Source organism: Colletotrichum truncatum, assembly GCF_014235925.2.
Source record: "Colletotrichum truncatum strain CMES1059 chromosome Unknown Contig_0002, whole genome shotgun sequence".
In the NCBI taxonomy this organism is placed as follows: Eukaryota; Fungi; Ascomycota; class Sordariomycetes; order Glomerellales; family Glomerellaceae; genus Colletotrichum; species Colletotrichum truncatum.
The window spans coordinates 598,828-614,769 of record NW_027222399.1 but is presented as its reverse complement, the minus strand read 5'-3'; the positions used below and the strand labels follow the sequence as shown (position 1 = coordinate 614,769).

Genomic DNA, 15,942 nt, shown 5'->3' with positions numbered 1-15,942 from the left:
TTCCAGGTTTTCGCCCTTTACGGGTTAATGGCACGCTGGGTCTTAGTTTCTGGTGTTAAGACTGAAACAAATCCATCGTGAAGAGGGTCGGTCGGAGTGTCCGTAGCAATCCCTCTTATGTGGGCGGATATGTGCTGTTTTTATTTGTTACTTCCGTCCCTTCAACCCCGAGTTCATTTTCACTTTTTTTTCCCTTTCCAATAGTTTACTATTACCATCTAAAAGTCGTCCGAGTTGAGGCTGGGAAAAGGTAATGGAACTTAAATTTATATGAGGTAGTTTAAAGAATTGCTCAGGTTTTGTTTCTCGAGAAGGTTTGGCAGCCTACTCGCCTTGGCTGAACGATCTGGGAAATTGCATTGGCATTTACGGATAGCCAATGTGTCTTATAGATACATGTCCTGTCTCTCCTGAAGAAGGTGCAAGGTGACCCTCCCCCATGCTCCTTTCCGTCCTTCTCCAAATTTGGGTTCTTGGGGCAGGAATGAGGATGAGGGGGGCTTGGGGAGGTACTTTCCCACCTAGATCTTGGCAAGCTCATTCCCATAGTGCTCCTTCCTCCCTGAAGACATTGCCGATGCCCCCTGGAGTGTCCCTTTCCCATGCCATATTTTGCATATTCCGCATCTAATCGATTTTTCTCCATTCCGTTGGGTGTTGCTGCCCGGGCATCCTCATTTTCCATCCAAGTGTCTCTACCGAGTCTAATGGAATCAATCGGACTTGTACTCAGTTCTTCCTACCCGTTCCCACGGTGGGTTCCTTCCGACGTGTCTCCCCCCTGGGCCGTCCCCCCCTACATTCCAATCTCATTCCATCCCAACGCAATGCATTCTACATACACTATTGACTCTCCAGCCTTGTTTTCCCCTCACCGACACAGAACATGACCAGTTTTTAACCAAGGAAGAAACGCTAACCCCACTGAACTTAGCGCTGGCGCCCCTTACGCCTACAACCTGGGACGGCACGAGGGATGTTGACTGCGATGCTAGTCGGAACTACGATGATACCTCCTTCGGACGTCGCTCCGCATCTCTCTTCTCTGTCTCCCTCGATTTTGTTTCCTGTAAGCAACCAACTAATGTTGCAACCCACACCAGGAAATCACCCTTATTCTCACATCCGTGGCCGAAAATCAGGGTCCTAGGGTCCAGTTCACTGTCTCCGCTGTCACCAGCTAATCACGCCAGAACCAGAGCCGGACCAAGTCATCCCACACTTCACAGCCTATAGATGGAAGCACCCACGGGAGCGAACAAGTTAGATGCCGTGTGATGGATACCAGCGCATGCCGCCCTTCCATTCGGCCTTGCGACCACACCCGTGACCGCGCCTGAGGGTCTTTAGTGGTTTTTCTCATCTCCGCCGCCATGCACCAATCCTGCTTCGCTCGTTTCGTGATGGTGACCACACCTAACAATTCATACGGCGACACCCACTGGGCTGGCCCTTTGGATACGCCTTTAGATACACACTTCTTCTCTCCCGTGAGGAACAGACACTGATGGTCGTCAGACTGTGTGATGGTGGTGTCAGCATTATGGACTTGTCTCGACCATTTGATGTGCACCCAGGGCCGCCATCACGTTCATGACAGCTCTCCCCATGTGCTAGGGGGTACACGCAGGGCCAAGTCCGTTTTCGGGGCTGCATAGCGTTTAACTCTACCAAGGGCCTTGCCTACAGGGTTCATGATTTACAACCTGCTACGTTAGGTGAATAAAAAAAAAAAAAAGGATGGGCAAGTGGCTCTTAGTTGCCGCCCCAATTACCCTCATCTATTGAGGTATCCGCCGTGGCCTCCCCAATTCCGATTTGGATTTGCTGGGGTAGCAGTAGCAAAACAGTATCCAAGAACTTTCCCATCCTATCCGCCTGGTGTTGCTGCTGCTTCGAGACGTCCTGTAATCCCAGAGTTACCTATCAAATTTGTCTCTCAAACGCGGGCGCATACACACGCACACGGATACTATGGACCAAGTTTCTGGTTAGTTGAATGGATGGAGACCTCTTCTTTTTTTTTTTTTCCATCGTATGGCTACTATCCACACTACCAGCAAAATGGCCTTATTCTTTCGTCATACACTCAAGCATCGTCAATTTTTTATTTTATTTTATTTTGTTTTTAGCCCTGGAGCCCCCCTCTTTTTCCCCCTTCTCCCGTCTTCCTTTAGCACCCCTTTGCACTACTACCAATAAAGTTTTGTGTACCAAGGGTTGTCTGTGAGAAATCCGTAATCCGAACGTCATCACTTCGGATATCTTCTAGTCTTGGCATCATACATGCTGGACGAGCTGAAGGATTTGGACTGAAAGAGTCGTAGTGTCTTCTTTGTCTCGATTAAGACGGGACCAACGCAGTCTCGCCTGTCGGTCACTCCATCCCACCAAGCCACGTTTTTGTTTTTGGTTATTGTGTTTTTGTTTTTTTTTCTGGCAAACATGCGCATGTAGCGACGTTCTGTCCTCTTCCCGAGACTCAGCACTGGCGCAATCGTCTAGTCGTATCTCGATAATCGGCAAAATAGGCGAGTCTAGAAGGGTTCCCAGCATGCTAGCCAGTCGATGTGTGCTAAAATGGCGACTTCGAAGGTACTAACTACTATGGCCAGCTACTGCGCTTGTAATGCCGATACCCCCCTTCCCTCTCCCCCGCATTGGTCGTCTCACCACAGCGACCATTATTAAAACCCCCCTAGCTGAAAATTGCTACTGCAGCGCAGCGTATACGGAGTACTCCACTCTTACCTTTTTTTTGCTGCTGTCTTCAGGGAAGACCGTTCTATGGCACACACCGCAAACCCTCAACGGACGGCGTCCATTACGATCTAGAACATTTCCTGGGTGTCCACCACCCTAGTCCTCTTCATATCATGCACATCTGTTCTGCGCTCCAGGGCCCTGGCTTCTGTTTTGTCTGCCCGCCTAATTTAGGCCCGTCAAACAGCACAACAGCGGGCAGCATGATGGAAGACAGGCGGACCCTTGTCTCCGGGTCTTTTGCGCCTTTTACCGCCCTAACGCGCGTCGGCACCTGGTTATCAGTTTCTCCAGCTCCGCGGCCTTGACGCTAATCAAGCTGCAACTCTTGCTATCACTGCATGGAGTTGTTCTTCCGTGGAGCAGGGCCGAGAAGCTTGTTGCTGTTCAATCGCATATCGTCGTGGCTCTCATATGCAGACTTCAACGGTGTTATTCTTGGCCTTTAGTGATCTTAACCTTAGTTTGAGGCTATCGCCATGTGTTGTGAACTTTGAACTATCACTGCCAGAAAGCTGCTCGGCCTCGAGACAAAGACAACGCAGGCTGGCATATCTGCAGAGAACCAGAGAAGTGGCATACCGTGCCCCAGGAGGCAGCCGGTATCTAGCATCAGCAACATCGTTTCTTGTGATGAAGTCATTGTCTATAACAGACCCCATATCCGGCACCGCCGCGCCGGTATACGGTCCCGTATATTATCCCTCGGCGGTTCATATCCTCGGGTCGACCAGCTTCAGCCTCATGGTGATTAAGTGGCTCCCGTTTTCTACCATTAATTGGCCATATTGGAGTCGGCTATGCAAGTCATGAGACTTTTTGCAACATTAGAAACCCACCCCGTAGATGGGCGGACGAAGAGAGTCACATCGGACGAGACATGGGGCTCCATGATTCTTCGGCGAACGCCGCTGGCTGGCACCGAATCGCTGGCACAAAAAACCCACCATCCCATCCCGGCCAGGGTCCCTCTCTCTGGGGGGGGAGAGTCAACAGCCTAAGAATCGCAGCTCGCCTCATCACGATGGTCCTGTTTGCTCCATTGCTTATGATGTCACTGATTCTGTCGCCCGTGGAGCATCTGTAACTGGGCAATTTTAAAGTTTGGACGTACAACGGAATTTTTGGGTTCCTGGGGTCGCGATGTTTGCTAGGCGTGGGGGGGGGGGGGGGGGGGGGGGGGGGGAGGAGTCGAGGGTGGAAAGTTGAAGTTGGGCGAAAGTACTGGGCCGTTGGGTACTCACAATGCAGCCCGTCATGTGAGGCTCTCTCGGAGAGGGCTCCGGGACAGGATTGGCGAATCGTCTCCTTCTTACACGAATTTGGAGGTCAGTGAACCTTGGTCCTTTAACCCCCCCGGGCCCCTAGTTGGAGATCGACGGCATGTGAATCGGGGGAGGGAGGAGGAGATCGTGATGGTTTCGTCCGATCGCCAACGTCAGCCCGCTCCGGCAGCTTACCTCTTTTCTTTCTTTCTTTCTTCCGACTCTGGGATCTTGGGTTGGCTTTACTCCTCCTTGTCTGCAGCAAGTGTTACTTTCGATCAGAGCTGGACCCATCGTTCGGATCAGATCGAACCTGCGCCTGAGGAGAAACCGCAGGCTGCCTGCCCCTGACTGACTAACTTTCTGTCAAATCGCGAAATACAACATCGGAGGTTGCTCCGACGGAACGATGGGTGTGTTCCAATCATTGCCCGTCAGCAGACGTATGCTGGGGAGGGGAGGGGGGGCGTGATTTGTGTCTTCTAGTTCGTTCTGGGAGAATTCGGACCGACGACTACGATGGCCCTGTGCATATTACGAAGCAAAGGGGAGAAGAGAGCTGCGATACGTCCCGAGGGTGTGAATTAGACGGCATATGGGGACTAATAGGGTGTCATGCTAAGAGGGCGGGCGTTGCAGGGTTCGAAGCCGGTTATCAAAACTGTAATTCTTTGCCGCGCTCTCTCCTTCGACGGTAGCTGAGGTGTCTGGATATGTTTTGTCGGTGAGCAGCATCCTTAGTGTCACGCGGTCGGTTTTTTTGGCGGCGTTCTTGATGACGGACTCCCAAGGCTTTTTTGCTTGGTTTCCAATTTTTTCCCTGAGCTAAGGCGTCTCATGATGCCGGTAGTGCCGTGTCGCATGCAGTCCGAGGTCAGTTTTGCCGCATTCCTGCTGTCGTTGGCTGGACGCCGCCGCTCGGAGTCAACTCCGTCTCAGGGGTTTCTGCAACGCAGGATCCGTCTGGTTTTCCGGATTACCTCGAGGTTTCCGGGAGCTTATTTGTCTCGTCAAGAATATGCAGGCCCCGGATACGGATGACTTGCTGAAGCGGTGTGAAGAGCTGCAGGAAGAGATTTTCCGGCACTTGTTGACTCACACATGGCCTTAGTGAGGCCCGGGATGTCATTTTAGTTGGATGTACTCTGGACGCTCGCGAAGGTTTCGTTCTGATACACCTCGGAGGCAAGGTGAAGATCTCAGCCCTTCGGCGGAGGGTTTTCTTGAGGTATTGGGTGTTAGGCTACGGGGATGATCGGAGGGCTCCCTGGGTTAACGTGCGGTGGGGGGTTAGGGGCGTTTGTCTGTGCCTTTCGTTTATGCTGTATGAAGCGTTGCAAATGTTTGACTTAGATCTCTTGTTACTTGGTGACAGTGGTGCGCTGCGATGATCCCCTGGTTATTCTACATTTGTCGCCGAACATTTGCCACTCGAGGTCTGTGTTCTGATGGCCTGTGTGGGTGTGCTGCTTGCCATATTGTGGGCGTCATCGATGGTCTTGCTGCTCGTTATCCGTTTTCTCGGCGGCAAGGGGGGTTACTTTCTCTCCTTGAACGTGCCTGATGACGGACTAAACGGTTCCTTGAGACTGGTAAGTCTTTGTGTCTCTTGTCATGATGAACTGTACGAGACTAATGAGAACTGCTAGACAGCGCGACAGATGAGTAGATGTGTGCGCGATGGCATCTCTCAATGCCGTCGCGAATCGGAATAGGGGTCGTTCTGTGAAGCTGTCGTGGCACTGAAGGAATTCCAAGCAGCTACCCCTGAGCTCGCTCCACAAGTTTGCCGTCTAGATGCTTGTTACAATACAGGTTTCCGCGGAGCAGTGTCGGCACTCTGCATTCTTTACAGGTCGGCATACTGATCCGATACTAATGGGCCGCAACGATGAATCTTTTGTAAGAGTTCCACGCGTCTTTCCCAAGTCATTTTGCATACTCCGTAGACGATGTGCAGAGGACAATGAAGCTTCTTCGGTGCTAATGATCTTGCTTGATAGCTTAACTTCTTGGTGCGAGGCTATGTGACATGGCTTCCAGACACCGCGATACCCTGGTGTTCACCACAGTAGTTACTACAATCCCCGCGCACGACGTCTTCCCGCCTTTCGGTTTCCATAATCACAGCTCGTCCGGAACTACTTCTGGACTCCTTGCCCTCGATACTAGGCCCCAGATGAGCCCTGTACTTTGTAATACCAAATGGCTGGCCAACGAACAAACAAGGCGGTGGGAAGGAGTTGGTTGTCTCGGTCAGTTTCCGAAACCCCAGCCGTATAACGGAGACAGACGCCAAGTTACCCTCCCCCGGATTATGGAGAGTGAGCTAAATCCAGATATACAGTGGTGCGGTATCTTTTCGCCAGAGCCACCGAGTGTAGCTCTCCTCTACGGCGTGTGTTAATGGGATCGCCGAGGTTCTCTACGCAGGGCCAAGAAGCACAAAATCCGGTTGTCGATTTTGTGGCGGACCTCCCTGTATTCTCGTGAACCCAGTTTTTTTTGGAATTGTGCGTCTTGTTTCGATCGACGACGGGCCACGTCATGGCGTCCTTTCACATACGAGGTGTTCGTTTCTGTGGCCTGTTTTTGACACACCGTGTCGCTGCTGAGCCCCGACTGTAGACGTTTGTTGTTGCAAATAATAGGGAAGAGTATCAGAAGGGGCTTCATTGTTCTAAATTTTTGGCTTATATGGCAGGTAAAATGGGTTTGCTGGCATGGAAATGGACTGGATAAAACTAAACATGATGACTTAGTCTCCTAATTTTTGATATGTCTACTTCTTTGCGGATCTTTGGCGTGCTGGGACGACAGAAGTGTCATAGACAGGAAGATTGTCTTGTTGAAAGGGTTTGTTATAGGCTTTCTGTCTATGTTCTAACACGCCCTGCCATGATATTCCGACCGACTGGATTACCGTGCCGCCCTTGCGATGCTGTGATGGAGAAACTTCAACCTCACCTGGGCAGTAAGTTGCGCTGGAGTTTTATTGGACATTATTTGTTTGTATGAAAGCGCCGGTAATCTTACATTGACTTTCTGAAATGTTCTAGTTGAAGTTTATGTTGTGGTGGTTTCGTCAGTGGTAAGCTGCTTACTTCCCCCCTTTCATTTAACCGTATCCTATTTCCAGTTCCAGGCGATCTCAAACTGAGATACAACTGATCGCCTTGTATTACGGCAACTTTATGAAACTAGGAATTGTTTACAATAGAATCCCGTAGATGTTATGAACCTGATTTGCTTGTCATTGATCGTGATCGTGATGTTCTTGATTTTCGACCTGAACCGTTCTTGCTACCCTTTTGTCAGGAGCATAGAACACTATAATAGCCCTAAGAAAAGTGCAAGCTTAATTATCAAATAACAACCCAAAGTAGGGAATAGAATAGGATAGTGTCACTGCTGGCGCCGGTAGAGCTGTGCCTCGAGGAACCTCGCCTGCAACCGTTCGGCTGGCCAAAAGACGGCCATGGCTTCATGCCCATGCTTTTGCATATTCGACGAACGACAAGTACCTGATACTCACACGCCCTTTTCTGAGCTGTTTTTTGGTAGCATTCAGTATCTACGGGACTGTATTTCGCGAGATGGTCCTGGTGGGCTCTGTTTTCCTGCTTCATTTCGGCCCCCCCTTCATCAGGGACAAAGTATTTGAATTACACCCATGGCTGATTCTCTACCAGAACCCCTGAGTATCGTCGGAATCTGGTCAGTTACATTCAAGTGCTTTCACAACATATTCTAACCAAGGACAGGTGAGACACTGTTCAGCAAGTGTAGACTCTGCCTGCTGTATTCTCGCCATTCGGCCCGAGGTCGACATCAGGAATCACTTCCACGACCAAGATCTGCTTTGATTTCTGTAAATGCCTCTGTACGGCCACTTGGCATTGTATTCTCTATACACACCAAGTGTAAGCCAACCGGCTAAACACAAATTCCCTGAAGCTTGTCCACGAACTAAGCTACATATGATGCCCTCGACAAGGTTGTACAGGCTTGGCCAGGATGTGGGACTTCCTTGTTTGGGGTTCTTTTCTTGATTTCCTCTGCAAAGATGCTTGTTCGTCTAGTGATAATGTGACAGAAATAGTTTATACCCACAAGGGCCTGGTCAACCGTTGTGCAGTGATATTCTTGCGAAGCAGACGGCACTAGTGAGCAAGTGTTGTATCCCTCTTTGTCTGAACGACAGGCCTTGATGACCAAACAACTCAGGAGTACCGGATACTTCTTCGACGAGAACCATAGAGTCATTGCCGATGCCCTGCATGTTTGAGGCAGTTGTCTTCTGCAAGGCTCCCTTGACCCATGATGAACAGCAAGGTTCGTTTGGATAAATCACATGAGTGGCATGATACTCAGCAAGTTCTACATTACACCTGTTTGTTTCCAGTTGGGCATCACAACAACGTCATGAGCTGGAGTGGTTCATTCAAGATATTTGACGGCGTGTTCACAGGCTCGACAATCTGCTGATCTTGTCCTTGACGTAACAAGTCCAAGTTACAACGCTTGTATCGGCCCCTGTCGAGACTCTTGCTCCACGGACCGAACCAAGAGACTCTGGAGCAGGTTACCACCACCACCCAGGATGGATGCCTGTTACAGCCACACCATCGGCATAATATCATGTACCTATGTTCCTAAGCAAAGATTGCCGCAAGTTTGTTGCTGCCTATCGCACTCCTCGGTGCGGCGCATGTCTTTGGCGATGACGAAGCCCCTCCTACGGGAGCCTACCACACAAAACAATTATGACGACGACGGTGATGACCAAGATTATGCTTGTTGTATGCCTATATAGCCGAATCTCATCACCGACAACGGATGTTGACGTTGACATCTTAGACAAAGTCATCACCAGCTTACGTGTTGAGCAGCGACAAAGGGATCAGCCGATCAGTTTTACAAGCACCCTTGAATCACCAAGTTCTCTCGATGCCTGCCGACAGGTATCGGTGATATAGCTAGAAGATGACTGAGAATCTATGCGCCGGTGTTTCCGCCTCGCAGATTAGAATGGCGCATCGAGTAGTCAAAGACTCGTCGCATGGCTATAGTGGCTTGAGAAACAGACATATTGATGTCTGAATAGTAAGTCCATATTCGGCGTCGCTAACGAATGTCTCGACGCCATCTCACTCGTGTTTTACGTGGTCAGCAAGGCCGGGGGCAAAGCTGTCTTGCAAATTAGCACGATAACTGACTCTTAAAACCGTGGATAGTGTGCTTCGAGTGCCTCTTGCCAAGAGCCCAAATAGGCCATGAGACCTTCTACTTGAAAGCCACCGGGCCGGGGGCCACATGGCACCGGCACCACAGGACGCGCGAACTGGGCAGGCTTATGCACGTTGATCATGATTTCAAAATGGTGCCGAGTCTAGCGACCGAGCTGGCTTTTTTTTTCTAGTGGCATGGGAGGTGCTGTTATACCACGACTCGCTAAGGGCGCCAAACCGTTGAAGCTACGGCACACGAAGGCTATCGCGGTCGGTGTCGCTGCGACGGACCGGATGGCCGTGGGGTCAGTTCGGTTTGCAGGAGAGGGCAAGGTTTATCCGGACCGCGCCACAGCCGCTTTGGAGTGTCCGTGGCGGCGGCCGGTGGACAGTGGACAGTGGACAGTGGACCACGGGGCCGGGCCTCACCACGTGACTGGAGTCGCATTATCGCAGGACTATGACGCCAGCGCCTTTCCGAATGCGGACTAGTCCGCGATCTTGCACCCTAATCAAAGAATTCTGCGATCCGTGAGACCCCGGGAATTTGGGTCGATGAATGCGACACAGCAGATTGCTGATTCCGCTGATGATGTCCCTGAAGCTTCCGGCAGCGTCAGGAAATGACTCCAGAGTTGATTAAACAGTGGTTATCAACCCCTTTGTAAGACAGTAAATTACGGGAATGACCGGACGCTCTCCCAGTTTCCATCCATCCATCCTGTCGGATAAGGTAAGCATGATAAGGGGAGACGGAGAGATGATGGTGGGACGCTGGAGGGGGCCTTGCTTCGCTAAGTGGTGGAAAGACGCTAGTGCATCATTTTAGTGGGTGATGCACTGTTTGTCATACCTGCAGATCCTGTGCAATGCGTCTCCCCCAGCCAGCCGCCCAGAGTGCTCGGTCAGCAGGGCGGAAACACTGCGGCGCACAGCGAAAATAGAACTGGAAGCTTCCGTCATTCCAGCAAGCCGGGTTTCCTGGGAAGGTCGCCAGGTAGTTTTTGTTTTTTTTTCTGTTTTTCCACCCCTGGGTTTTAGTTCTAGTTCTAGTTTTGGCCTTCTGAGTCGCCGCTAACAGCCCGCCTTACCGAGCACAACCCAGGCCCAACCTGCCCAAACAGCCCAAACCAAAAAAAAAAAGAGAGAGGCCCAGCCTTTCCAAGCCCACCCTGGTCTGCCTGCCTGCCTGCCTGCTGCACCTGTAACCCGCACCGCACTTGCACCTGCACCTGCACATCTTCAGCCATGATTCCCCTTCCTTTAAACTAGACCTAGACCTTCTTGATTCCCATCCTTGCCAGCCCGTCCTTGGAAGACGCCATTCTTACCAGCCTTTTCGGTTCTGTCGTATTACCTCGTTTGTATTCTTTCGGGTTCAGCCTTTAGAGCGTCGTTTCTATCACGGAAAAAACAAAAAAACACTTTCGCTGTTTTTTTCTTAAAATTTTCTTAAATCGGCCTCCCGTCACACGCTCGCTTTTGCCCCCCATTCAGCTAGGCTTCAGTCAATCAAATTGTTGTTGATTCACACTTGGTTTGGGCGACGCTTCACTTACTCATCCTCCATCATTGTGACGACTGCGACCGTTAGACGCGCACAACACACCGAGAGAGAGATCCTCCTTAGTTAAATACGATACACTCAGACTCGACGGTACATAAAAACATCAGGCCCCATTTTGTAGCGACTTTGATCTTCTTGTATCTGGTCCATCATCATTGTCGTCTCAGTCTGTTACTGCGGAACACCTTCATACTATCGAAACCCCATAACATCGAAGCCAGGCACGCCGTCAGCATGCGTCGCCCCTCGGCAGACCTCACAGACCCGTCGCGCAACTTGGAGGAGTCAATCGGATCTCCTTCATCAGACTTCGACACTGCCGATGTTGACCTCTCGATGCCCCCGAATTCCGACGAGGAGATAGACGATGGCGACGGTCGTATCTTCACCCCGCCTCCGCACATCGCCGCGCGGTTTTACCGACCGTCTCAGGCTCGTCGCAAGGATTCCGCAGCCTCCTCCCGCCGCAACTCCATCTCCTCCGCACACTCCCGCTGCTCCTCGACGCAGACCTTTACCCGCCATGGTGCCCCCCAGAGCAAGCATATCGCGCAGCACCTCCGCCGCACGTCCTTCCTCGAAGACCGAAAGGCCCGCCTTGCGGACCGAGCTGCCCACGCTGAAAAGGTCCGTCTGAGAGCCGCCATGGCCAAGGCCACCCACCGAGATACCACTGTGTCAGAAGAACGCGCCATCGCCGCCCAACAAGCCCGGGAGCGGAACTTGGCAGAGATCGTCGCATCATGTGCCGAGGAGGTTAAGAGGGCCAAGGCTGTCGCCGAGACCATGAAGGAGAAGAGAGAGCGGGAGCTGGTCAAGCTGCGCGAACAGATGGAGGAGCGCTTGGCTGAGGCGGAGCGGAGGAGGGAAGAGCTCAAGAATCGAAATGCCACCAAGAGAGTGCGTGGCCAGAGTTTGGTGACGCGGAAGCCTACCGAGACGCTTCCGCAAGTGGCGGAGACTGATACCCCGGTGTTGAGCGAGGCTGCAGCTGCGGCAAGGCTGCAGTGGTGGTGGAGGAGCCTCGTTAGGAAGAATGCTGTTGCTGAGTTTTCCGAATTGGGACTCACCATCGACAGCGTGCGTGACACGTCCTTTGACCAGGTCTTGGAGCTGCTGGGTCAGGACAAGGTGGTTGTTCGCACTGCCCGCATCCTACGGATCTGTGGCCTGCAAGAAGGCGAGTCTGGATCGGTCGATGAGATGGCCGCTGTGCGGACCTTTCTCAGCGCCTTTCTCATCCTGGGTCACCCTACGCAGGTCCTAAGCAACAAGGATGGCACGGGGGAAGCGGAACAGGTTGGATTGCTACAGTCTCAGCCGATACCCCGTGATGACCTTGCTAATCCGCAGCTGCAGGACCTCGTGACCAAGGCTCGGGATCTTTTGATTTCTTTTGAGAACATTCTGTCTCGCTTGACGGCTGCCAACAACTACACGCCGCCGCCGAGTCTGCGCAGTGCGCTGCCCGAGATCTATGCAACCTTTTACAATGCGTTCCTCTCGTGGAAGTCGCGCGACTCGGAATCGCTCGTGCAAGTAATGTTGATGCAGTTTGTGGAGCTCGACATGATCTTGCAGACAGTCCAAGAAAGCACCGATGATGCAGCTGCAGACCAGTACCGGGAAAGCATCAAGAGCAACCAGATCCAACTGATTGTCCGGATCAAGAAGCTCGCTGGTCAAGAAAGAGGCAAGAAAATTATTGCCGATGCAGTCCGCAAGGCGCGCAAGGCGCGGGCAGCAAAGAAACCTACAGGAGACATGAGGCCTCGTGTCGCCGAAACCGCTGCTGGAGAAGCTTCAGCTACAGCAGAAAGTCTTGTGTCCCCGCAGCCGCAGACTTTGACGCCGCCACCAACTCCCGCCAAGGGCTATGTCAAGCCACAGCCAATCGAGATGAAGCCCGGCTTGAGCGGGTTGCTGCCGGACAACCGCATTGTGGTTCATGAGCTTGCGATCAACCGAGAGTATCGCATTCCTGCGAGCGAGTTCCGGGAACATCGCACGCTGCTACAGATACCCCTATTTGCTGGAATGCGGGCCAGCTTGGAGCAAGACAACATGGATGCCAGCTTTGAATACTTCGTCATAATGATGCGATACTTCAAGGACAACCTTCAACGGCTCGTCAAGCCTGGCGCTTACATGCACACCACGATTGGAGAGATACTCGACGTCGAGGTGGCCGAGCGCCAGTTCCAGATGGGAAGTTTCTCGTACGAGAAATTCTTCGCTTCTATGGCGTCACTTTTACCGAAGCTGTGTGCTCCGTTCCGCGACGAGGAGGCAAAGGACTTGGTTACCAACAAACTTCACCAAGGGAGCCTCGTCGACCGCGTTGAGGCCTTGACCGAGTTTGTCGACTTGATGCTTTGTGATTACGTCAACTACATATTCTCGACAGCTGCCCCCCAGCTGATAGAGTCTTCGCCTGAGTACGAGAAGAAGAGGTTTGCCTCGGCGTTGGAGAACGGCGAGCATGGCTTGAAAGCGGCGGAGGCAGCATGGCGTACAGCTCGGTCAAAGGCCATGGCCGAGGTTCGCAAGCGAGACCCTGAAGGCATTAACCACCCAAAGTCTCGGCCAACGGACGACAAGTTCTACGCGCAAATGCTTGTCGACTGCTTCACGCAGCCAGCGCCCATCTCCATTGACAAGGTGCCTGAGATGTTGTTGCTGGACTACAAGCGGATGACGCGGCTGTCACTTGCCTCGCAAAGGATCGTTACCACCGGGGCCATCTTGCTACAGTGCAAGAACCTCCTCAAGCGTGACGTTCGGGCCCCGTGGAAGACGGAAGCGACACGGATCATGACGGTGCTGGAGACGGACCACGGCAACATTGACTCCACGGTGCAAGGTGTCATGGCGGCACTCGAAGGCGGTCGATCCATGCCGGCGGCGACCAAGACACATCTCAGGGCTTTGGTCACCAAGGTGCTCAACGCCAGCCAAGACTCAATCAAGAAGGGTGTTGAACCCACGGAGCCTGTGTTGCGTCTTCTCCTGGCTCGTCTGCGCGGCCACCTCAACAGCAGGCTGACGGCTGGATCGGCGAAGGAGAAGGTCAACGCGGCCACGACAGCACAGGAGAAGCTGGCGGGACTGGGATTGCCCGAGTTTGCGGTGCAGGTGCGAGAGATGCTGGATGAGATATCAAAGGTTGGGGCTGTGGACAAGGCAGCTCACGGAACGTGGTGGAACGAAGTAGCGGCCAAGGTGGCAGGGGAGACGGAGGCAACTAACGGGTCGCCTTCCTAAAGTAAAGTAATGAAGAAGGGAATGGGTATGCATGGTACGATATACGAGTAGAGGAGGGACGCATTCCTCAAGAATTCTTCTTGATGACACGATGATGTACTTTGTTTGGGGGCTCGACTGGGACCGGAGTTACAGGCGGGTTGGCTGGTTGCTTTCGACACATTTCCCAGCATGGTTTTTGAAGCATTGGGTTGAAGAGCGCACTCATTGCAGAGATGAAATTCGTCTGACGGGAAGGATACATACGCACATTGTCATTGGCAGCAAATGATATGGTTGGGAAGCGTTTGCTAGAACTTTGTTTCTTCTTTTTCTTTTTTCTCTTTTGAGAGAGGAGCGTAGTCTTGGGACCATGAAGACATTTTCCAGAATGGAAGGATTTTTTATTTCATCATGTGCTATATCTGTGAAACCATTTTGACTTTTGAGTATCAACAACATCAATATAAGCAAACTCACATAGTGTTTTGTTGTCTGTATGTACGTAGAGTTAGCTTCCTCAATAACATAACCCTGGTTTTCATCTCGCTTCCCATCGGCGTATGGAAAAAGACACTAGCCACCACAGCCTCGTACCGAAGCCGAAGGCCCCCGTTTTCTTCCCAAAGGGGCTAAAACCCGTGCCGAACCGTCCGTGGTCGACGGGCTGACTCCTGGCAAAGGGGTGGCCTCAGAGATTTTTCAAGCCGACCCGGGGAGGAAGAAAAAAAAGGGACTAGACACAGCCAAAGTCGATGGTCAGAGGAAACCGGCCACGACCTGCCTCAAACCGCCCAGCTCCAATCCGGGGGGTAAAGCTATTGTAAGCTTCCTTCTCTTTATCCTGCGGGCTTTGAACAAAGGATGAACCCGATCGGGCAGCTGGTCGGGCGGACCTGGGCACGCGGATTCGAGCAGAAGGCGAGCAATGTTGCGGCCTCTCTCGGTCCTTGCGCCCAGGGTATCTTTCGCAGCTCTGTATTATTGTCATCATCATCATCGTCATCGACATCTCCTTCTTTTGGCGCTGCTTCTTTCACTTCGTCATTGTATAACGTAGGCTTCAGACGTCACTTTTCCAATTCCTCCTCATCAGTCTTCAAGACTACTACTGCCACTACTAGTGTTACTACCACTACGAATAATTCTCTCTGGTCATCTCCCAACGTTTGGAATGCTGTTGCCCGCAATGGTTTCGTTTACTCTCGGTACGTTATCTAATTTTTATTCTATTTTTTTATTTTTATTTTGCCCGCGTATCTTCTTCCGAGGCATGATATGGTCTCTCCGTCCCCGTCCCCGTCGCCCCCCGTCTTCTGGGCCCGTATTGCGGAAAACAAAGGTACAGCAGACCACAGCTTCGGTAGGTTGACAGGGGAGGTACCTAAAACGCAGCCAGCATTCCCTTTAGGGTCACCTTGGGTTACTGAGCACCGAGCATTCCTCCCACTCCCAATCAAGCCCGCCAGTGACTAAAGCCGCCGCCGAACCAACCTTACCCATGCAGGGACCTTTTGTCTGCCCCTCGTTGCCCCTCACCTCGGAGCATCACTACGGTCCACCTTGGAACTCTGCTTTGCCAGTTGCATCGCCAGACCGAAACCCACACGGCCATCACAGTGTGTTCCAGTCGTCGTCCCATTGCCGCTTGCCGCTTGTTGGATTCCCAAGTAGGAAGGACGCTTGTGGAGCTACAACTTTGCATCTATCCATCACCTTCTTCTTTTTCTCAGCACTGCCCTCTCATCTATTCCTCCTCTTCGTTCTTGCGTCTACCCCATTCCCTGCTCTCTCTCTCTCTCTCTTTTTTCTTCCTTGGCTTATTTAACCCAAAGCTTGACTGACTCTTCCTCTTCCACTCTCTGCTCTAACA

At 52.0% G+C, this 15,942-nt stretch overlaps 1 protein-coding gene across 1 annotated transcript; it reads left to right on the top strand.

The window, feature by feature from the left end:
• Nucleotides 1-11,060: 11,060 nt before the first annotated feature.
• CTRU02_203132 (IQ calmodulin-binding motif domain protein) lies at nucleotides 11,061-14,090 on the top strand (the record flags this gene model as incomplete). Its single annotated transcript, XM_036727212.1, has 1 exon — nucleotides 11,061-14,090. One exon carries the CDS (start codon nucleotides 11,061-11,063, stop codon nucleotides 14,088-14,090), a length of 3,030 nt encoding a protein of 1,009 aa, XP_036581006.1.
• Nucleotides 14,091-15,942: the final 1,852 nt, after the last annotated feature.